The sequence below is a fragment of the Crocodylus porosus genome, unplaced genomic scaffold (assembly GCF_001723895.1).
Source record: "Crocodylus porosus isolate Cpor-Errol unplaced genomic scaffold, CroPor_comp1, whole genome shotgun sequence".
Classification (NCBI taxonomy): Eukaryota; Metazoa; Chordata; order Crocodylia; family Crocodylidae; genus Crocodylus; species Crocodylus porosus.
In genome coordinates, this window is record NW_017728892.1 from 61,599 (window position 1) to 78,280 (window position 16,682).

The following is a 16,682-nucleotide window of genomic DNA, read 5'->3' on the forward strand; positions in this document are numbered from 1 at the left end:
GGAGGCGGTGCAGGTGCCGGACGACCGGGACTTCAGCGGGTTCCGCGCGGAGTGCGAGGCGGCGGCGGGCTGGAGCCTCACCTACAGCAGGGCCGGCCTGGCCGTCTGGGTCCAGCTGCTCGAGCCCGACAAGTCCCTGCACCGCATCAAGGTGAGCCCGGCGCGTGTACCGGCCTCTCGCGGGCGCGCGGGCACGCACGTGCGTGCCCTGGTGTGCGCGCTCACGGGCACACGCACGCGCCCTCATGGCTGCACAGGCGCCAGTGTGCACAGGTGTGTGTGAACGCACATGCCCGTGGGCACACGCGCACACGCTCGCGGTCGCGTGCACCGACGGGCGTGCACACCGACACGGGCGGGGGTATGTTCGCAGCCTGGGGCCCGGCGCCTGACCCGGCTCCTCAAGTTACCGGCAGGCGGGGCTGGGCCGCGGGCCGGTGTCCTGTTTCCCCGTGCCAGGACCTCAGCCTCAAGCCGCCCCGGCACCAGCCCGTGCAACCGGAGAGGCCCGTGCGCGTGCCGGACCGGGCGGGCGGCGGGGCAGGGTAGGGGAGGTGGCGCTCGGTCGGGGTGGCGAGGTGGGGCTCCCTTGCTGCACTCGTCCCGCTGTCAAACCTCACGCAGACCAGCGCCGCCCGGGCATGGCGCCCTGTGTCTCCCCATCATGCCCGGGCTGCTGCAGGGCTTGGGGAATGGGCACCAAGGGGGCACGTGCCCCTTGCTTCCCTTTGCCCTCCATGCCTGGGCCCTGGCAGGCTGTTTGCCTCTTCCCTGCCCCCTCCCCCCCATAACCTCGCCGCTGGTGACATCTGGCTAATGGCTTTAATCTGCTGGAAGTGCCCTTAATGGGAGCCTGCCCCCGGGGAGCAGCTGCTTTGCTTTCCCCTCCTCCTGTCTCTGCGGCCCTGGAGCCCCTGGCCTGGGAGCTGATGCCCTTGCTACGGAGGCGAGAGCATGTGCCGGATGATCGGGCTTGTCTGAGCAGAGCCGAGCCCTTCGCCCGGGGCTGCTGGGTCTGCCGGGGGGCACAGAGCAGCTCGGCAGACCCCAGCTCCAAGCCCCTGCTTGCGGGGAGCCGCTGCTCCGTGCCCAGCGCCAGGCTGCGCTGCCAGCTGTCTCGCTCCACTTCTGGGGCCAGGCAGGAGTGACTGGTTTCTGGTGTGGGCGCCCGCCCGTGGCACGGTCACTCGCCGGCTCTGCTGCCTTCAGCAGGGCACGGGCCTGTGAAGGCACGACCCCCACTGCCCCTGGCCCCTGCTTTCCTTTGCACCCTCTGGGACAGCGGAGGCCTCGCCGCCTTCCAGCGCCTCCTTTCTGGGCTGAGGACTTGGCTTGTCCTGCCCTCACGTGAGCTGGTGCCAAGGGCACCGCATCCCCCGCACTTGTGCAGGGAGGTGGCAGGTAGCAGTGCAGGAGGCTGGCATGGCCGTGGCATCGGAGCTGGCGTGTTGCTAGGCCCTGCAGTGCCTTGGGCAGGGTTTGCTCCCCTGTTGGCATCGTTGGGGAAGCTTTGGCGGGGTGCAGCATGTGCAGCAGGCTGCAAATCGGGGGAAGGCGAGTGCACGCAGGAGAGAGCCGGAGTCCCGGATGTGCTGCCCGTGCCGCGGCATCCTCCAGATACTCGGGTGCCGGCAGCCCAGGCCTCCTTGTCCGTGCCTGCGGGTGCAGGTGGGCTGGGACCCGGCTCTAGCCTGGATGGGAGCGGCCAGCTGTGGGCCAGGCAGGGGCTGCGGGTGGCACCCGTCCTAGTGCTGGGGTCCGGGGCTCCAGGGACTGAGGAGCCACGGGAGCCGGTCTCCTGGCTGCGTCCCCCCGGGTGCCGCGGGGGAGCTCAGGTCCCGGCGCAGGGCACTCCGAGCTCCCCTTCCCGCGGGGCGGGCGCTCCCCCTGCAGCTGCTTGAGCTGAAAAGCCACTGGCGTCTGCAGGCCCCGGCGGCGTGGGCTGAGCTGCGCGCGCTTCCCACGCACCGGCTCGCCGGGGGCGAGCGGAGCTTTTTCCAGCTCGCCTGTGAGTAAATAGAAGGCGGCAGCCCGGTGACGGCGCGAAGCCCCGGGCGTTGTTGGGGGGTTTCCAGCCCCGCCAGGCTGGGGAAGGTCAGGCTGGAGGGCCCCACGTTATCTCCTGCCCTTGAGGGGATCTCCTGCCTGCGCTGGCAGGACCGGTGCCTGGAGTCAAAGATCCAGGAGACGCTTGTGCATCGATGCAAAACTGGCTCGTCTTTAGTGTGTGCGTTCACCCGGCTCCCCCTTTCCCTCCGGGCTGCTGCTAGCAGCAGGAACGGGCCCTGGGGGTTGGAAGCTGGGACGATCACCCAGCCCCTCTGCTCCGGCCCGGGCTGCAGCCGCAGCCGTGCCCACGGGTCCCTGCTCCACTGCAGGAGAAGCCCAGAGGATCCTGCCTGTCCTCAGGTCGAACGGTCACAAACTCCTGCAAGACCGTTTCAGGCTGGACATAAGGAAGAATTTCTTTGCTGTCTGAGCCCCCAAGGGCTGGAACAGCCTGCCAGCGGAGGTGGTTCAGGCACCTACATTGAACCCCTTCAAGAGTAAATTGGATGCTTATCTTGCTGGGATCCTCTGACCCCAGCTGACTTCCTGCCCTTTGGGCAGGGGGCTGGACTCGATAATCTCCTGAGGTCCCTTCCAGCCCTGATGTCTATGAAATCTATGAAGCTTGGCCCCATGCCCCTCTGCCTCTGCAGCGTGGAGACCTGAGCCGGCAGCTCCGGGCAAGCTGCCTCTGGAGCCGGCCGCAGGCAGGGGGTGGGAGGCCTGCAGGGCGCCCGTGACACCATGGAAAGGCAAACAGCCCTGCTTGTTCCCTGGCGCTGGGTGGCAGCCAGCTCTCCCGGCCTCCCATTCCCCCCGGGCCCATGTGACTGTGTGCACAGGTGGCGTGCAAGTCGGGTGTGCTGCGGCCGTGGGGGAAGGTGCCCCTGGCAGCCAGGTTTAGGCTTCCCTTGCTGTGATCTCTCCAGCTCCTGGGCTGAGGATCCAGCTGTTCTCTTGCCCTCTGCATGGCATGCAGCGGTCGCAACTTTGACCTGCATCGCAGGGTGCGTGTGGGCCTGGCAGTGCCAGGTTGGGCTGCGCGGGCGGGTAGTTCTTCCTTGCTCAGGGATGCTCCTCGCCTCACAGCCGCAGCCAGACGTGCCCTCCAACACCCCTTCGGTCCCCTTCCAGGCTGGCTGGGCGCTGGAGCACCTGGAGCTTTGCAAGCTAAGGAAACAAGCCCTGCAAGGTGGATGCAGAACTGCCTGGGTCCTTGTCCTCAGCGGGTAGCCCTCAGTGGCTCGATGTGTAGTTGGGAGGAGGCATCAAGTGGGATCCCCCAGGGGTCTGCCCAGGGTCGAGCGCTGTCCGGCATCTTCATGAATGGTTTGGGTGAGGGGGTTGAGTGCGGGCTCAAGTTTGCAGGTGACACCAAACTGGGTGGGATTGCAGACGCACCAAGGGCAGGGCTAGGATCCAGAACGACCTGGATAGCCTGGAGAAACGGTCAGCAGGCTGTGAGATGAGCTTCAGCGAGGATAAGAGCGAAGAGACGGAGTAACTGCATGCACCAGTACAGACTGGGGAAGGACTGGCTGGGCTGTCATGCTGCAGAGACGGGCCTGGGGGTTACAGTGGACCACGAGCTGAATGAGCCCACGGTGGGCTCTTGCTGCAACCCTCCCCCCAACCGCATCCTGTGGTGCATTGACAGCAGTGTCGCTGGTAAATCGAGGGCAGTGATTCTTCCTCTCCGTTCAGCGCGGGGAGTCCTGTGTCCAGTTTTAGGCCCTGTGCTTCAAAAAAGGTGTGGACGGTTTGAAAAGAGCCGAGTGCAAAGCAAGAGCAATGATCAGGGGCCTGGGAGACGAGAGTGAAAAGGAAAGGTGGAAAGCACTAGAGATATTTAGCCTGGAGAAGAGAAACCTGGGCGGGGGCATTTGATAAGTCTTCAAGTCCCTGAAGGGCCATGACAGTGAGGATGGAGACGGGCTCTTCTCTGTGCGTGTGGGGGACGAGGCTAGGAGCAACGGCTTCCAGCTGCAGCAGCGGAAACGCAGGCTGGAGATGAGGGGGGGCTTGCTGCTCTGCGGGCGGTCAGGGCCTGGACCGGGCTCCCTGGAGAAGCTGGGGCATCCCCATCCCTGGCGATGTTCAGGAGCAGGTTGGGCAGACACGTGGTGGAGCGGGGTCTGGGCGAGATGCAACCTCGTGTGGTCCCTGTCGGCCTGGCTTGCTCGTGTTCTTGCTTGGCCCGTCCCACGCTCAGCCGCCTGGACCCCCGCCGCGTGCCATCGGCTGCCTGCAGCATGCGTTCATATCCCAGCCCTGGTCCCATGCAAGCCTGGAGCAGAGCGGCCGCTCCTGCCCCACAGATCTCGTGTCCCTACCGAGAGCGCCCCGACGGGGAGACTCTCCTGCCCCCAGAGCCCTTCTGCTGGCGTGTGATTTCCCGTTCGCTGCCTGCAAGGCGGTCTGTCATTGCTCTCTTATGAAATCAGGCCCGGCAGAGTTATGGCCAAACATCTCACTTCCTTTAGGGCCCCTGGGCCGTTGCAGGGACAACAGCCCTCCTCCGACGCCCCTGGGCACAGACCCACGCAGCGTGCGGTGCTGGCTGGGATCCAGGGATCGACCCCAGCCCTCGCACGCGTGCCGCCCTGCGGCTGGGCAAGGAAGGGCTGAGCTGGATGGAGCCAGGCAGAGGCTTTCTGTCCGCTGCACATGGGTGCCAGGGGAGGAGACGGCCTGGGATGGGGCGAGGGCAGGAAGAACACCCCTGCCCTCTCCCCAGGTGAGTCCTGGGTGTGTCAGGACCCCCTGTAATGATTAACTACCCAGGAGGAGAGCAGCCCTCAGCCGGGGGTTAATATTAAACTGCTTTCCGGGTGGGGGTGGTTGAGGGCCGCTGACAGGCTTGCAAGGTTGGTGCCAGGCTGGATGAGTCACTGTGCCACCCCCTTCGCCACCCAGGGCAGGTGCTCATAGAGGACGGGAGACGGGCCAGGGGGTGAGGACGGGGGTGAAGGGGAGCATGTGTTTTTCCCCCCACTTTTTTTGTCAAGCCAGGAGGCAGGTGCTTGCTCGGCGGTGAGAGCAAGGGGCCTGTCGGGGCTGGATGGGCCCGGGCGAGGGTGAGGGTGAGGGCGAGCCCGAGAGTGCGTGGCAGCAGGAGAGAGGGGAGGGACCCTCCTGCTTCCAGCTTGCATTAGAGCCGAGCAGACCCTTGTGCAGACGTGCGGGCTTTGTGGAGCAAGCGCCTGGGTTTGTACAGCGCCTTGCACCGTGTCGCTGGTCTGCGGCCAGAGCCTGCAGATGCTCCTGTTCTCCCAGGGGCTGGCTGGTCCCATAGCTGTGGCAGCTTTCCCAGTCCCGATGGGAAGGGGCGGGGACATCTCTGCTGTGTTCAGGGCCCCTCAGTCACCAGGGAGCTGCTCCGCGGGCCCCAGGGGAGTGGCTGCCTGCCCTGCCCTGGCCCTGCATCCCGCCAGCCCGCCCCAGGAGGCAGAGCAAAGAGCCCTGCCTGCAAGCGGGCCTGCCTGGGCGATGAGGGGATGGGGAGCGGGGCGAGAGCCAGGCCCAGCCTGGACGAGGCACCGAGTCGCAGCCCTGCCATCCCCGTCGTGGGGAGTGTCCTCTTGTGGGCCGCGGGGCTCGATCCCGTCTGCAGAGGCAGAAACACCGGGTGGCTTCGGGGGGCCTGGGTGGGCAGCTACACCCCCTTGCTGAGAGAGGATAGCGAGGCAGGGCTGGGAAACTGAGGCACGGAGAGACGAAGCTACCTGAGGGGAGAGTCCATGCGGACCTCCGAGTCCAAAGGCTGCTCCCTCGGCTCCAGCTCAGCCCTGTGTCCCTTGGGGACCGGACGAGATGAGGCCGGGCCTGCCTGGATGGCGGTCTGGCGTGCCCAGTTCCCTGCTGCGGTGGCCGCCCCGGCGTGCCATGCACCCTGTCCCCCACTGGTCCTTCCCCCTGGGCGGGAAGCTTCAGCCCAGACTTGTTCCTGGCTTGTTCGTCCCCTACCATGAGCCCAGCCAAACTCTTGGCCTCCCTGGGCTCTCCTCAGCTGTGCTGGGTGCAGGCTGCTCTGTCCTGCCGGGCTTTGCTGGGCAGGACGGGTGTTGCGTCTTGCAAGTCGGCCCTGGCGGGCTTTGCCCGGGCACCTCTCTGCAGCCTACCTCGGGCGGGCTCCGTGCCTGGGGGGGACATCTGTAGCCTGCACAGACTTAGTGGGTGGCAGCAAGGGCAGGAGGTGGAGACGGTGCAGCTAAGAGCACCGGGTGCCTGGCATTTGCTGTATGCTGGGGACAGGGACGGGCCCTGTAATGAAACCCGACTGCTTCCGTGCACGGGCCTGGGCATCGGTGCCAGCCTTTCCTCCTCCACTTCTCTGATCTCTCCCCCCGCTCAAACACAACCCCTGGTCTCCACTGCGGGGCTTCCCTTCTGCCCCCTGTGTCCAAGCCCCCCGGGGCAGGGGAGAGCTAAGCTCCGGCCCCGAGCTGCCCCCCAGGAAAGACGCCGTAAAAGCATTGCGCCGTGTGGTTGTGCGCCCTCCGCACACGTCTTATCTTTTGCATCCTCTCGGGCCTGAGTCAGCGTTTCTCCACGCCACGTGCAAAAGGAAATAAAAACGCTTTGGTGGGTTTTTTCCCCCCTCCCTTTCCTCTCTGCTGGTTTCAGGTGATCTCGTACGCCCTAAAACGCTTTCCTTGGGGCAGGGGGAAGCACAGAACGAGGAAGACAGGCTTTTTCCTGATTGTTTTTGCATTAAAAATTCAGGTTTGACCTGTTTCCCATGAGCAGGGCAGGTTTACGACATCAGGACTGCCATGTGAGTGAGAGCTGATTAATTGGGGGTGGGGGTGACGGCTTACTCAGACCGGTTTTTAAATCCATTCAGCGCTGCTGAACTCAAATGCCCAAGAAGCAAGACCGAGGAGGGAAGTCTGTGTTAAAGGTTCAGGTGTCCTCTCCTCCAGGTTGCCCTGGGTTGCTCTGCAGGGAGAGGGAAAGGCCAGAGGGCTAAAGCGGTAAATACAGGGGGGCAGAAACCTGCCCCTGCTGCTGTGAGGACGATGCTTCTCCCTGCACCTGCGCAGAGCAGATGGCGGGCGGGGGGCAGGGCATGATGGATACGTGTCCTGGGGAGACACGGCAGGGGTGCTGCAAGGCTGGAGAAGGGGCCGGGAAGCAGCCCCACGAAGCAGGGAGTCAGTCCGGCTGGCAGCGGTCCGGAGCTGCATGGGTTTATATCTCACGGACAGTCTGGCCCGCCTGCTGTGGGCTGATGCATGACCAGACTGCGCAGCCCTTTGCCTGGGGACAGGACCAGAGCACCTGAGGCCCCTGCAGAAATGCTGGGAGACAGATAAGCTGAGACATACCCAGGAGCTGCACCAGGAACGTGGGACCATGGGGGATTGGGAACGTGGGACCCGCATAGCCCAGGCTGCAGAGGAGGGTGGAAACAGGCAGCTCTAGGAGACGGTGCATGAAAGACGGTGCCCAAGACCCGCTCTCTCTGGACCTTGCAGGCTGCCACGGGCTGGCAGGGGTTTTCTGCAGTGGCCCACACTGGCTGCAGACCTGGGTCCTGGGAGCCCTTCCACTTCTGGGCTGCTCGGGAATGGCCTGGCCCATTTTCCCTCAAGACCCCGCCAGAAACCTGAACGTGGGCAGCTTTCTTCAGCTGTCGGCTGTGCCTCGCAATTGCTGCCCTGTTCTGACCGGGACGCAGGGGGCACGCTTGGTTTGGACCCCGGGAGGAAGCACAGTCTAGCAGCTAGAGCAGGAGAGCGAGGGGTAGGACCCCTGGGTTCTCTTCCCAGCTCTGCCACTGACCCGCCAGGTGACCTCGGGCAAGTCCCTTAGCTTCTCTGTGCCTCGGTCTCCCTGTCTATTGATTTGAGGTGTGGGGATGATGCCAAAGGGCCTGGGAGAACTTGCTGTAGCCTAGAGAGGTTGGGGAGGGGGATGTCCTGGGGCTTTCCAGATCGCTGCTCCTAGCTTGAGGCTCCCCTGAGCTGTGGGTGAACAAAGCCTCGCAGCCCCAGGGCCAGGTAGCACATGTCAGGCTGGGCGTTGCAAGCAGGGAAACTTGAGTCCTAGGACACACGGAGGGTCCTGTCCCCGTGGCCGTCTCTGAGCCCCCGCCCCCCCTCCAGGATATCCATCCGGAGCGGAAGCAGAGACCACATCTGCCTGGCCATGCAGAGCCCAGACCATGGCAGTCCGGCCCCTTCGCGCTGGCGCCTTTCTCCCCTCCCTTCTCTCTCTCTTGTTTCTTTTGCCTCCCAGCGATCAGCCCAAGAGTCAATATTGATTCAAGGCAGGGAGAGCCAGACCCGGCGTCCCCAGGCCAAGCTGCCACCTGCACGCCCGCCCGCCCTGCCCAGCTCAGCTCCCTGCTGCTGCCTGTGACGGAGGAGGCGCGGGGCTGCCAGCTGCTTTTCCCCCTGCTTGCGCCGCGGCGGCTGACTCATCCGCTGCGCCGGGGCTTGGCGAGAGGGTGACACGTAGGCAGCAGGTGCAGCGAGTCTGCTGGCTGATGCCTTCCCGCCAGCCTCAGGCCTGGCCCTGCCTGAGATCGCGGGGGTGGTAACTACCTGCGAAACAGAGCTGGGGGTAGCTGCTATTGCCTCCGGCCCCCTGGCTGTGCTGCATAACCGTGGGCACCTGTATCGTGGCCTGTCAGCCTCCCGGTCTATAGGACGTTGGTTGGCCGTGGCGTGCAGCTTGGTGACGGGGTAGGGCCTCCTCAACTCTGCCACCGAATTGCTGTGAGACCTCGGTCATGTCCCTTCTCCTCAGCCCGGTTGCAGGGGGCACCGTTCAAGGCAGGGGCTCTTTCCTCGGGTGGGGGGGATCTGTGCAGCACCTAGCGCAGATGTAAGCTGGCACCTTGCTCAGAGTTGCTGCAATGCAGGCACCTGGCTCGTGGGCTTATAGGTCAGTGCTCGTGGCTTGTGGCCGTCCTGCATGTGCAACACCTGGCTGGAGCAGTCCGACCGGCCACGTCGTCCGGTGGTTTCCTTGCTACCTGCCACGGACCCGTCTGTATCCACTTCCCTAGTGCCGGGGGGCTGAGTGCTCTGGGCCCTGGGGATACAAGTACTTGATTTAGGGACAGAGGCCGAGGAGGGGCTGCTTTGGGAATAGCAGGGACAGCCCCAGCTTAACACCCTCCGCTCGCTCCTGCTGGATGCTGGGGCCGCTTGTCCCCGGTGTGCTCCTCTCGGGCAGGGCCCGGCCCCCGTCCTTCCCTAGCTGGGTGTCTCTGGGTTTTGCCGAAGGGGTGGGAGGGGGTCATGGCAGGGGTGGGAGGGGGTCATGGCGGTAAAGCAGGTGCAGAGGAAGCCTCAGGGAAGCTAACTGGGTTACAGGTGCCCGGGGTGGAATAAAACCCCTGTCTCTAGAGTCCCCGTGGCTTCAGTAAGGCTGCTGGGAAGGCAGGGTCTGGCTCCCAGCTGGTGCGCAGCGTCCAGGTAGCCCTCCCCCTGCTAGCGCTGCCTGCGGGGGGGCAGGATGGGGGCGCTCGGATGCTTCCTCTCCTTCCGGGGCCCCAGGCTGGGCTGGGGACTTTCTGGGGGTCCAAGTCCAGTTAGTGCGTTAGAGAGACCTGGGCATGCAGCGCTTGTGCACGCTGGGGGGTTGAAGTGTTGGGGCTCTCTCTCCCCCCACACGGGGCTCTTGGCTCCAGTGTCTGGCCCTTGAGCAAGGGCAGGGTCTAGAGACTCTCAGGCCTTCTCCCTCCAGCTGCCTTTCTCCGATAGCTGCAGCGGGGACTCTGGGGACCTCTTCCCCTGCCTGTGTCCCCGGACCCAGCCGCCAGCCCTGGCTTGCCCCGCAGAAGCCCCCCTGCTACTCCCAGTTGTGCAGGAATTGCTGCCTGTTGCATGCTGGGGTGCCTGGGCTTGCTTCCCCACGCTCCCCCAGATCTCCCTGCTTTCCTGCTACCCCCCCGACAAGGCGCCCTACATCAGCTGCGCCCCGCCTTCTCCTGCCCGCCCGCCCTGCACCAGCTGCGATGCTGGTTGTGTCTGCCCGGGGCCAGCCCCTGCTCTGATGAATGCAGCCGGGGCTGCTAACAAAAGACGAGGCCAGCCTGGAGGGTCTGGGCAGAGGCATCCCCTGCCTGTGTGAATGGAGCCCAAAGTGGGGGGCGGGCTCGCAGGGCAAAGAGGGTCTTGAGCAGTCCCTCTGACACCAATTGTAGGGCCCTGGGCAAGTCGCTTAGTGGCTCCGAGCCTCAGTTTCCCTGCCTGGGAAGTGGGTATCAGCTCCCTTCTTCCTCTTCCTCCTGGCGGGAGCAGGTCAGAGCTGTTTGCGAAGCCCTGGTGAAAGGGATGGAGCGAGACCTGCCTGGGGTAGTGGCGATCTGCTGGCTCGGGCAGGCGCAAGAGACTCAGGACCAAGCACCAGGCCAGGGGGCTGGGGCAGGCTTTCTCCTGAGACCCGGACCCCTGCACTCGTGCAGGGAGCATGCATGTGTGTGTCTGCAGCCCACGTGATGTGGAGCATGCTGGGTTGTGCCGTGCTTCCAGCTCTCGGTCCCTCGCCCCACGGCTGCCCTCCCTTCCCTTCCCTTCCCTTCCCGCTCTGAGCCCCTGTGCCCTAGGGCTGTGCTGCTCTCCCCATTGCACAGGTGGGGAAACTGAGGCAGGGTCCCTGCTGCCTGCTCGGTGGGTGCCAGACCCCCTCAGCCCGTGCCTGCTTTCATGGCTGCCTGCGTACAAAGGAGCCAAGCAAGCGCTAATACCCTCATTACCGGTGCGTTGGCTGCATTCCTGTCTTGACTTCCGAGGCCGCGGGGCCGCTCTGTGCTTTGTGCCCTGTTGAGTCTACGGCTGGCAGGCGCGCGGAGCAGCACATTAGCAGACTGCAGGACCTGGGGGTGGGGGGAGGTCAGCCTGCTGGATATTCCCCTCCCTGCTCCTGCTCCTTTCCAGATGGGCCATGAAGGTGCATGGGCCGCGAGCGGGCCTGCAGCCGTGCACCGTCTTCCAGGAGGGCTGGGCAGCGTGGGATCTGGATCTCGGCTTGGCCGGGGGGGTGGTATATATTTGCACCTGCTGGTCACAAATCGTGTCAGGCGCTGCACAAATGCGGCCCAGACTTGGGGCACGTGGGCTTGATTTGCTGCTGAAGGGACTTGGGGTTTCCTCCTGGTTTTGCCTTCTCCTGCCGTGGCTCTGAGCTCTCTGAGGGCAGGGGTGGGGGGGTCTGTCCTGCCCTGGGTCTGTGCAGTGGGGGTGCTCTGATTGAGGTAGGGATGGCAGCGGTGTGCTACCGCCGCGCACACATCTGTAAACTGCGTGTGTGTGCTTGTGCGCGTGTCAGGGGATATCTGTGCAGGGATGTCCAAACTCCTTAGGGTCCCGTGCATCACCCCTGCTCTGGTGCCAGAAGTGCAAGCCTCCCGGGACTTCCTGCACAGCCCCGCGGCAGCGTTGGAGCTGGCAGAAAGTGCTGGTGTGGCTGCACGAGCTTTCTGCTGCCTGCTGGGGGGTGGCAGAAGCTGGACCGCGGCAGCAGGGCTGGGGGCCTGGGTGCACCCCAACATCGTGTGCTGGAGGCTGGGCCGGGAAAATGCTCCTGTCTGCAGCCAGCATTGGTGACTGGGGCCTGCTGACATCTGAGCTGCAGGCCAGTAAGGGAAATGCAGCCAGGCCCATCTGAAGCCCCGTTACCGTATTTACTGGCATATGACATGCCTCTGAAAAAGGCGTGTGCCTTGTTCTCGGCAGGCAGAATGAAGAGAAAAGAAGGCGTTTCCCTTTAAACCAAACTATTTCAAGACATGCACCTGAACTTCTGTGGGTTTTAGCCGGGGTGAAGGAGCGCGGGAGGTGTGACTCGTGAAGGGATTTCAGGAGAGCGCTCTGGCTGTCCCTGGTGCTGCGGAGGCTTGGAGGGGCTTTGGGCCGGCGGGAGGCTTGGGCCCCAGAGCCCTCCAGGTCTGCGCAGGCTCTGAAGCTGGCCCGCAGGCCCCGGGTACCCTGGGACTAGGGTCTGCTTGTTGCATCTCCCAGGCAAGAACGTGCGTGCTGTGTTTGCTTTGCGTTCGGTCCTCGTGGCGGCAGCCGGCATTCCCAGGCTGGAGGGTCTCGGTGTGCGGCAGCTGCTCCCGGGGGGCGCGTGGCCAGCGGCTGATGCAGCCGCCGGCGTGGAGCGGGATGGGTGGCGCTGACCACATCCGCCGCAGCCCGGAGGCAGCATGCGATTACTCCTGCTGGAAGGCGCCCAAGGGGTTGGGGCGACCTTGGAGAGCAAGGACGAGCTCCCGCTGCCGCCCCTGCCTGCCAGCAGCCTTGCCCTGCTGTGCCAGCCCAGCCCCGTCGCCTCTCAGCACGTGGCCCCTTGCGCTTCTGGGCCAGATCTTGCCTCTCCCCTCGGTCTGCATCCTCCCACCACCATCCCAGGACACCACGACCCGGTCCTGTCCTGTCCCCCCGGGCAGACCGCAGCTCAGGCCGTCCCTGCTGCTCCCCCTCGCCCGGAAGAGAGACCTGTTGGGCAGGAAGACGAGGTCCCTCTCCCTCCGGGCCCCTGCAAGCCTCGTTAGTCCAGCGTGTCGTTCCCTGTCCCTTCTCGTTTGGGGAGGATGCCGCTCTTCCTCCTCGCAGTCCTCCGCTGTAGCAGTGATCTTGCTGTCATGGTTACTGAGCCTCGGAGGTGGGTGTCGGGATGAGCCAGACCAGAGCGGAGGCCTCTCCTCCACCCTCAGCGGGTCCAAAGTTGCCATGAGCTGGGGCACCAGCGCCTCTTGCCGGTCCTGCGCGGATGAGGATGCAACCCCCTGCGCGGCCAAGGGCGACCCGGGGAGGTGAAGCCAGGCGAGCGGAGGTCAGGGTCAGTGGGCATTTGGGGCAGAAAAGGGGGCTCCTTGGCACTGTTAGGGCTGCCTGCCCCCGTGTAACCAAGATGCCGTGTCCAGCCGCCTCCCGTAGCCCTGCCCTTCCCCCTTATCTCTGCCGCGAGCCTGGCGCGGGCGCAGCCTGTGCCGAGCTATATCGGGTCCCTGGCGGTGCTGCGACAGCGTCTCGCGAGTCAGAAGGTGCCGCTTCCCTCCAGCGTGTGACTTCACGCCAGAAACAGCGAGCGGTGCAGAGCCGGCACTGCCGGTGGGGGGGGCGCGTCTCTGGGGGCTTGCTGCCGGGAGCCGGCTGCATCTGTGTCGTCTTCTGCCCCGTTTGCTCTCCCCTGTCCCCTCTCTTCCGTGCGCGGGGCTGGAGGCGTCGCTGGGGAAGGGGGATCAGGCTCCCCTTGCCCCGACAAGTAGTGCCCCGGGGGCCGTGCGCCCATCAGCCGATCCATTTACAGCGCAGTGAGAACCCGCTGCGAAGCTGTCACGTATATTTTGCGTGATAAATTAGCAGCTTATTCCATATTGCGCCGTCGATTCAATGACAGTGCGGCTGGGTTACCATGTAAGGCGTGTTTAACTGGTGAATTGTGCCATAAGTGTAGTGTCTACCTGGGTCGTCTTCATCTCAGACCCCCCGCGTAAGCCTGTTTCCATATATATGTGATATTACAGGGGATGGGAAAGGGCATGTAGAGAAGGCCATATAGACACTTTCCGACTGCAACCTCAGACTAGGAGCCAGGGAGCCTTCTGGGGGGGCTTGGCAATTAGCTAACGAGGGAGCGTTGTTCAGGGGACTGGTCTATGGGACTTGCCGGTGGGCAGGACATCTCTTCCCCGGCTCAGTCTCCCTCCCCTGATGGAAACAGTTGTCCCAACTGGTCCTTGCCCAAGCAAGATGTCCCTCTGTGCCACGATGCAGGGGCCGGGTGGAGTGGAGAAGCCCAAGGCTGCTCAGAGACTCAGTAGCAGAGACAGGGATGGAGCCCAGGCAAGTCCCCCTTGGAGGGGGTGATGTTGGTCCGTGCCTGCCACTGCGGTCTCTTTGCTGGGAGGGTCATCTATCAGCAGCTGCCTCCGGGTGGGGCTGCCCTTGCTCCTGTTCTCTGGGCACGAGCTCTCCTTGGGCATCCCAGGGCTTTCGTCTGTCCTGCGTATCCTCAAACACCTCCCAGTCCAGAGGGGTCTGGAGTCGAGCCTGCAAACCTCCACCCTCCAAGGCCGCTCCCTGAAGGGCCCGTGGCTCAGCTGTCCAGACTGGTCCCGTGGAGACCTGCCCTCAGGGTCTTGCCGGCAGCTGAGCCCACGGCCGCCCCCTCTCCCCGAGGCTGGGCCAGACCTGGACACGTGTGCCGAATCGCTGTAACGTGAGGCCTGAATGAAACGGGGCTCGGGTTGCAATGGTTTTCCTACACCCGTCTTCTCCCGGGAGCCTGCGGTCGTCACGGGGACATCGTGGCAGCTCTGGGTGTTGTCGGACGTCAATGCCGCAGTTACGTTGCTCCTGGGGTCAAGTCCTTGCTACGCATGGCTGCTGGGTTCAGCCCCAGAGCTGGCTGCATCCTGGGGGCAGGCGAAGCAGAGAGGGTTTGGCGGGGTCCAGCAGACTGTGAGGGTGCTGAAAGCCAGGCATAGAGAGACGCGGGGAGGAACTGGGCTCGGTGGAGAGGACCTTAAGTGGGGAGTTTCCGAATGCTTGAAAAGCTGATGCGGAGGAGAGGGAGGAAATCTGCTGTCCAGGGATGGAGTCAGAGCCCGTCTCGGGGATTTAAGAACGGGGATGGTGGCATCCCCTCCTCCAGGGCTCCAGGCAGAGGCTGGGCCAGGGGGCTGGACTGGGCGACCCTGGGGTCCCTGCCAGCCTTAGGGTTCGCCAGGCCGTTTGCGCAGCTCCGTGGGAACAAAGCCCGGTCCCGCACGGAGCCCAGGTCCCCTGGAAACAACAGGCTTGGCTCGAAACCCAGCCAGGAAGGGAACCTGAGACCCAGAGCTCCGGCTGGTAACGGGACACCCGGCCTGGCTCTTCTCGCCGGCTGGCTGCGACCCGGCATGGGTTGGGAGGAGCTGAATGCTGCCATCCCCTAATGGCCGTGACACAAGCTTGTGGGGTCTCATCCCCGTTCTCAGCTGCAGGAGGGGCTTCGTTCCCAAACTGCAGGCCCCTTCCTAGCAGAGGGGTCCCTAGAGGTGCTGCGCTGAGCATAGCGATGGGTCAAGCAATTGCACTGGGCTGTGGTCTCTGCAGGTTTCCTTGCATTTCTGGCCTCAGTCGCCAGCTGTGGGCAATGGGGGCAAGCGTGGTGGACAGTATAGCTCATGGAGCGACAGTGATACAGGCCGATGTGTGGGCAGCTCCCAAACCCCCTTGCATGCTGCAAGGAGCCCTTTTCTGGGGTAGGACACAGCCGCTGCTCCCAAAATGTGGTCTTGACGCGGTGCAGCAGGTCCCTCCGGGGTGTGCGAGCATTACACAGCATGCCTGCAAATCCCTCAAAAGACGGCTGGCACCTCGAGGAGTCGGCATTGGCCTGCATCTGATTGCAGAGACAGGCTCATGGAGGCAGCGGGTGTAGCTGCTCCGAGCTCCTGGGGCAAACACCTGCATGGTAGGAAATACGGAGCTTGTCCCTGGCAGGTCTTGGCCAGCCAGGTCAGAGCTGCGTCGGTGGGAAGCGCGCTGCCTGTGCTGTGTTGGGGGCGGGTATTGCCAGCCAGAGATCAAAGCCTGTCTTGCCTGGCTGACATCAAAGAGCGGGATGAAAAATGGTGGCAGTGGATTCAGGCCAGCAAAACACTGTCCTTGGCATCCCGGCTGTCCCTGCCAGCTTCAAAGGGGCCAGCCCAGCTCCCTGCCACCATCCACACCCCTGGGACTGGGGCAGAGGGAGCCAGCTGAGGGCTCCCAGGGGAGTTGGGGGAAGAGGGCTGGATGCCTGCAAGCCTCGGCTGTGCAGCTGGCTCCCGGGAGGAGCTGGGGGCAGCGGCTGAACGCGCCGCTCTGCTGAAGGACCCCTTTTGCCTCTCTGGTCGGTGAATAGCAAGGCTGCCCCTGCATCTCTGCCGGGGGGTCAGGCTTGCAGCATCCTGTTGCCTTGGGGCTGGGGCAATCAGGGCTGCTTTCCTTTGCAGCCAGCTCTTGCCCTTCTGCCTGCTGGCCTGACCTACCATGGCCCCTGACACCCTTATCGGGTCAAATCTGTGCCTTTGGCTCTGAGCTAGCAGCCCTGTCTCACCTACCTCCTGGTTATGGGTTTACTCTGTGCCTGTCCCCTGGCCTTTGCCCTTCCTCATGTAGACTCTTCTGCTTCCCTGTGTATCTCCTCTGCTCTAGACTGGCTTTGCATAGCCCTGTGGACCCCATGCACCTGGAGCTGTTCGCAGTGGTACACCAGCATCCCTGTTCCAGGTTGTGCCTTGGAGACCTTGCAAGAAGCTGGGCAGCATCGGCGCACCACCACCCCCTCCTGTGACATGTGGGAACTGCTCTGCAGCATGTCATAGCCTCAGCAAGGGCACCCTCAGCACGTCTGCCCAGGGCACCAAGTTGGGAGGGTAGTAGATGCACTGGAGGGCAGGGCTAGGATTCAGAGAGGCCTCGACATGTTGGACGATTGGGCCAAAAGAAATCTCATGAGGTTCAACAAAGACAAGTGCAAAGTCCTGCACTTAGCACGGAGCAATCACTGGTGCGGGCTGGGGGTGACGGGCTGGGCAGCAGCTCTGCAGAAGAGGACCTGGGGGGACGGGGCAAGAAGCTGGACATGAGCCGGCAGTGTGCTCTTGGTGCCAAGAAGGCGACCGGCATCCTGGGCTGCGTTGG

The 16,682-nt window shown here is 64.1% G+C and overlaps 1 protein-coding gene and 1 long non-coding RNA gene across 2 annotated transcripts in view; both read left to right on the forward strand.

The window, feature by feature from the left end:
- Positions 1-16,682, forward strand: part of STARD10 (StAR related lipid transfer domain containing 10) — a 31,502-nt gene that overhangs the window by 2,384 nt on the left and 12,436 nt on the right. The window contains exon 2 of the mRNA XM_019555234.1: positions 5-151. Within this exon, the coding sequence (XP_019410779.1) occupies positions 5-151 (147 nt within the window). The remainder of the gene's footprint in view (positions 1-4; positions 152-16,682) is intronic.
- LOC109323592 overlaps positions 1,396-16,682 on the forward strand; it is a 17,536-nt gene continuing 2,249 nt past the window's right edge. The window contains exons 1-2 of the long non-coding RNA XR_002104700.1: positions 1,396-1,407; positions 4,151-4,156. This is a non-coding gene — a long non-coding RNA (uncharacterized LOC109323592). The remainder of the gene's footprint in view (positions 1,408-4,150; positions 4,157-16,682) is intronic.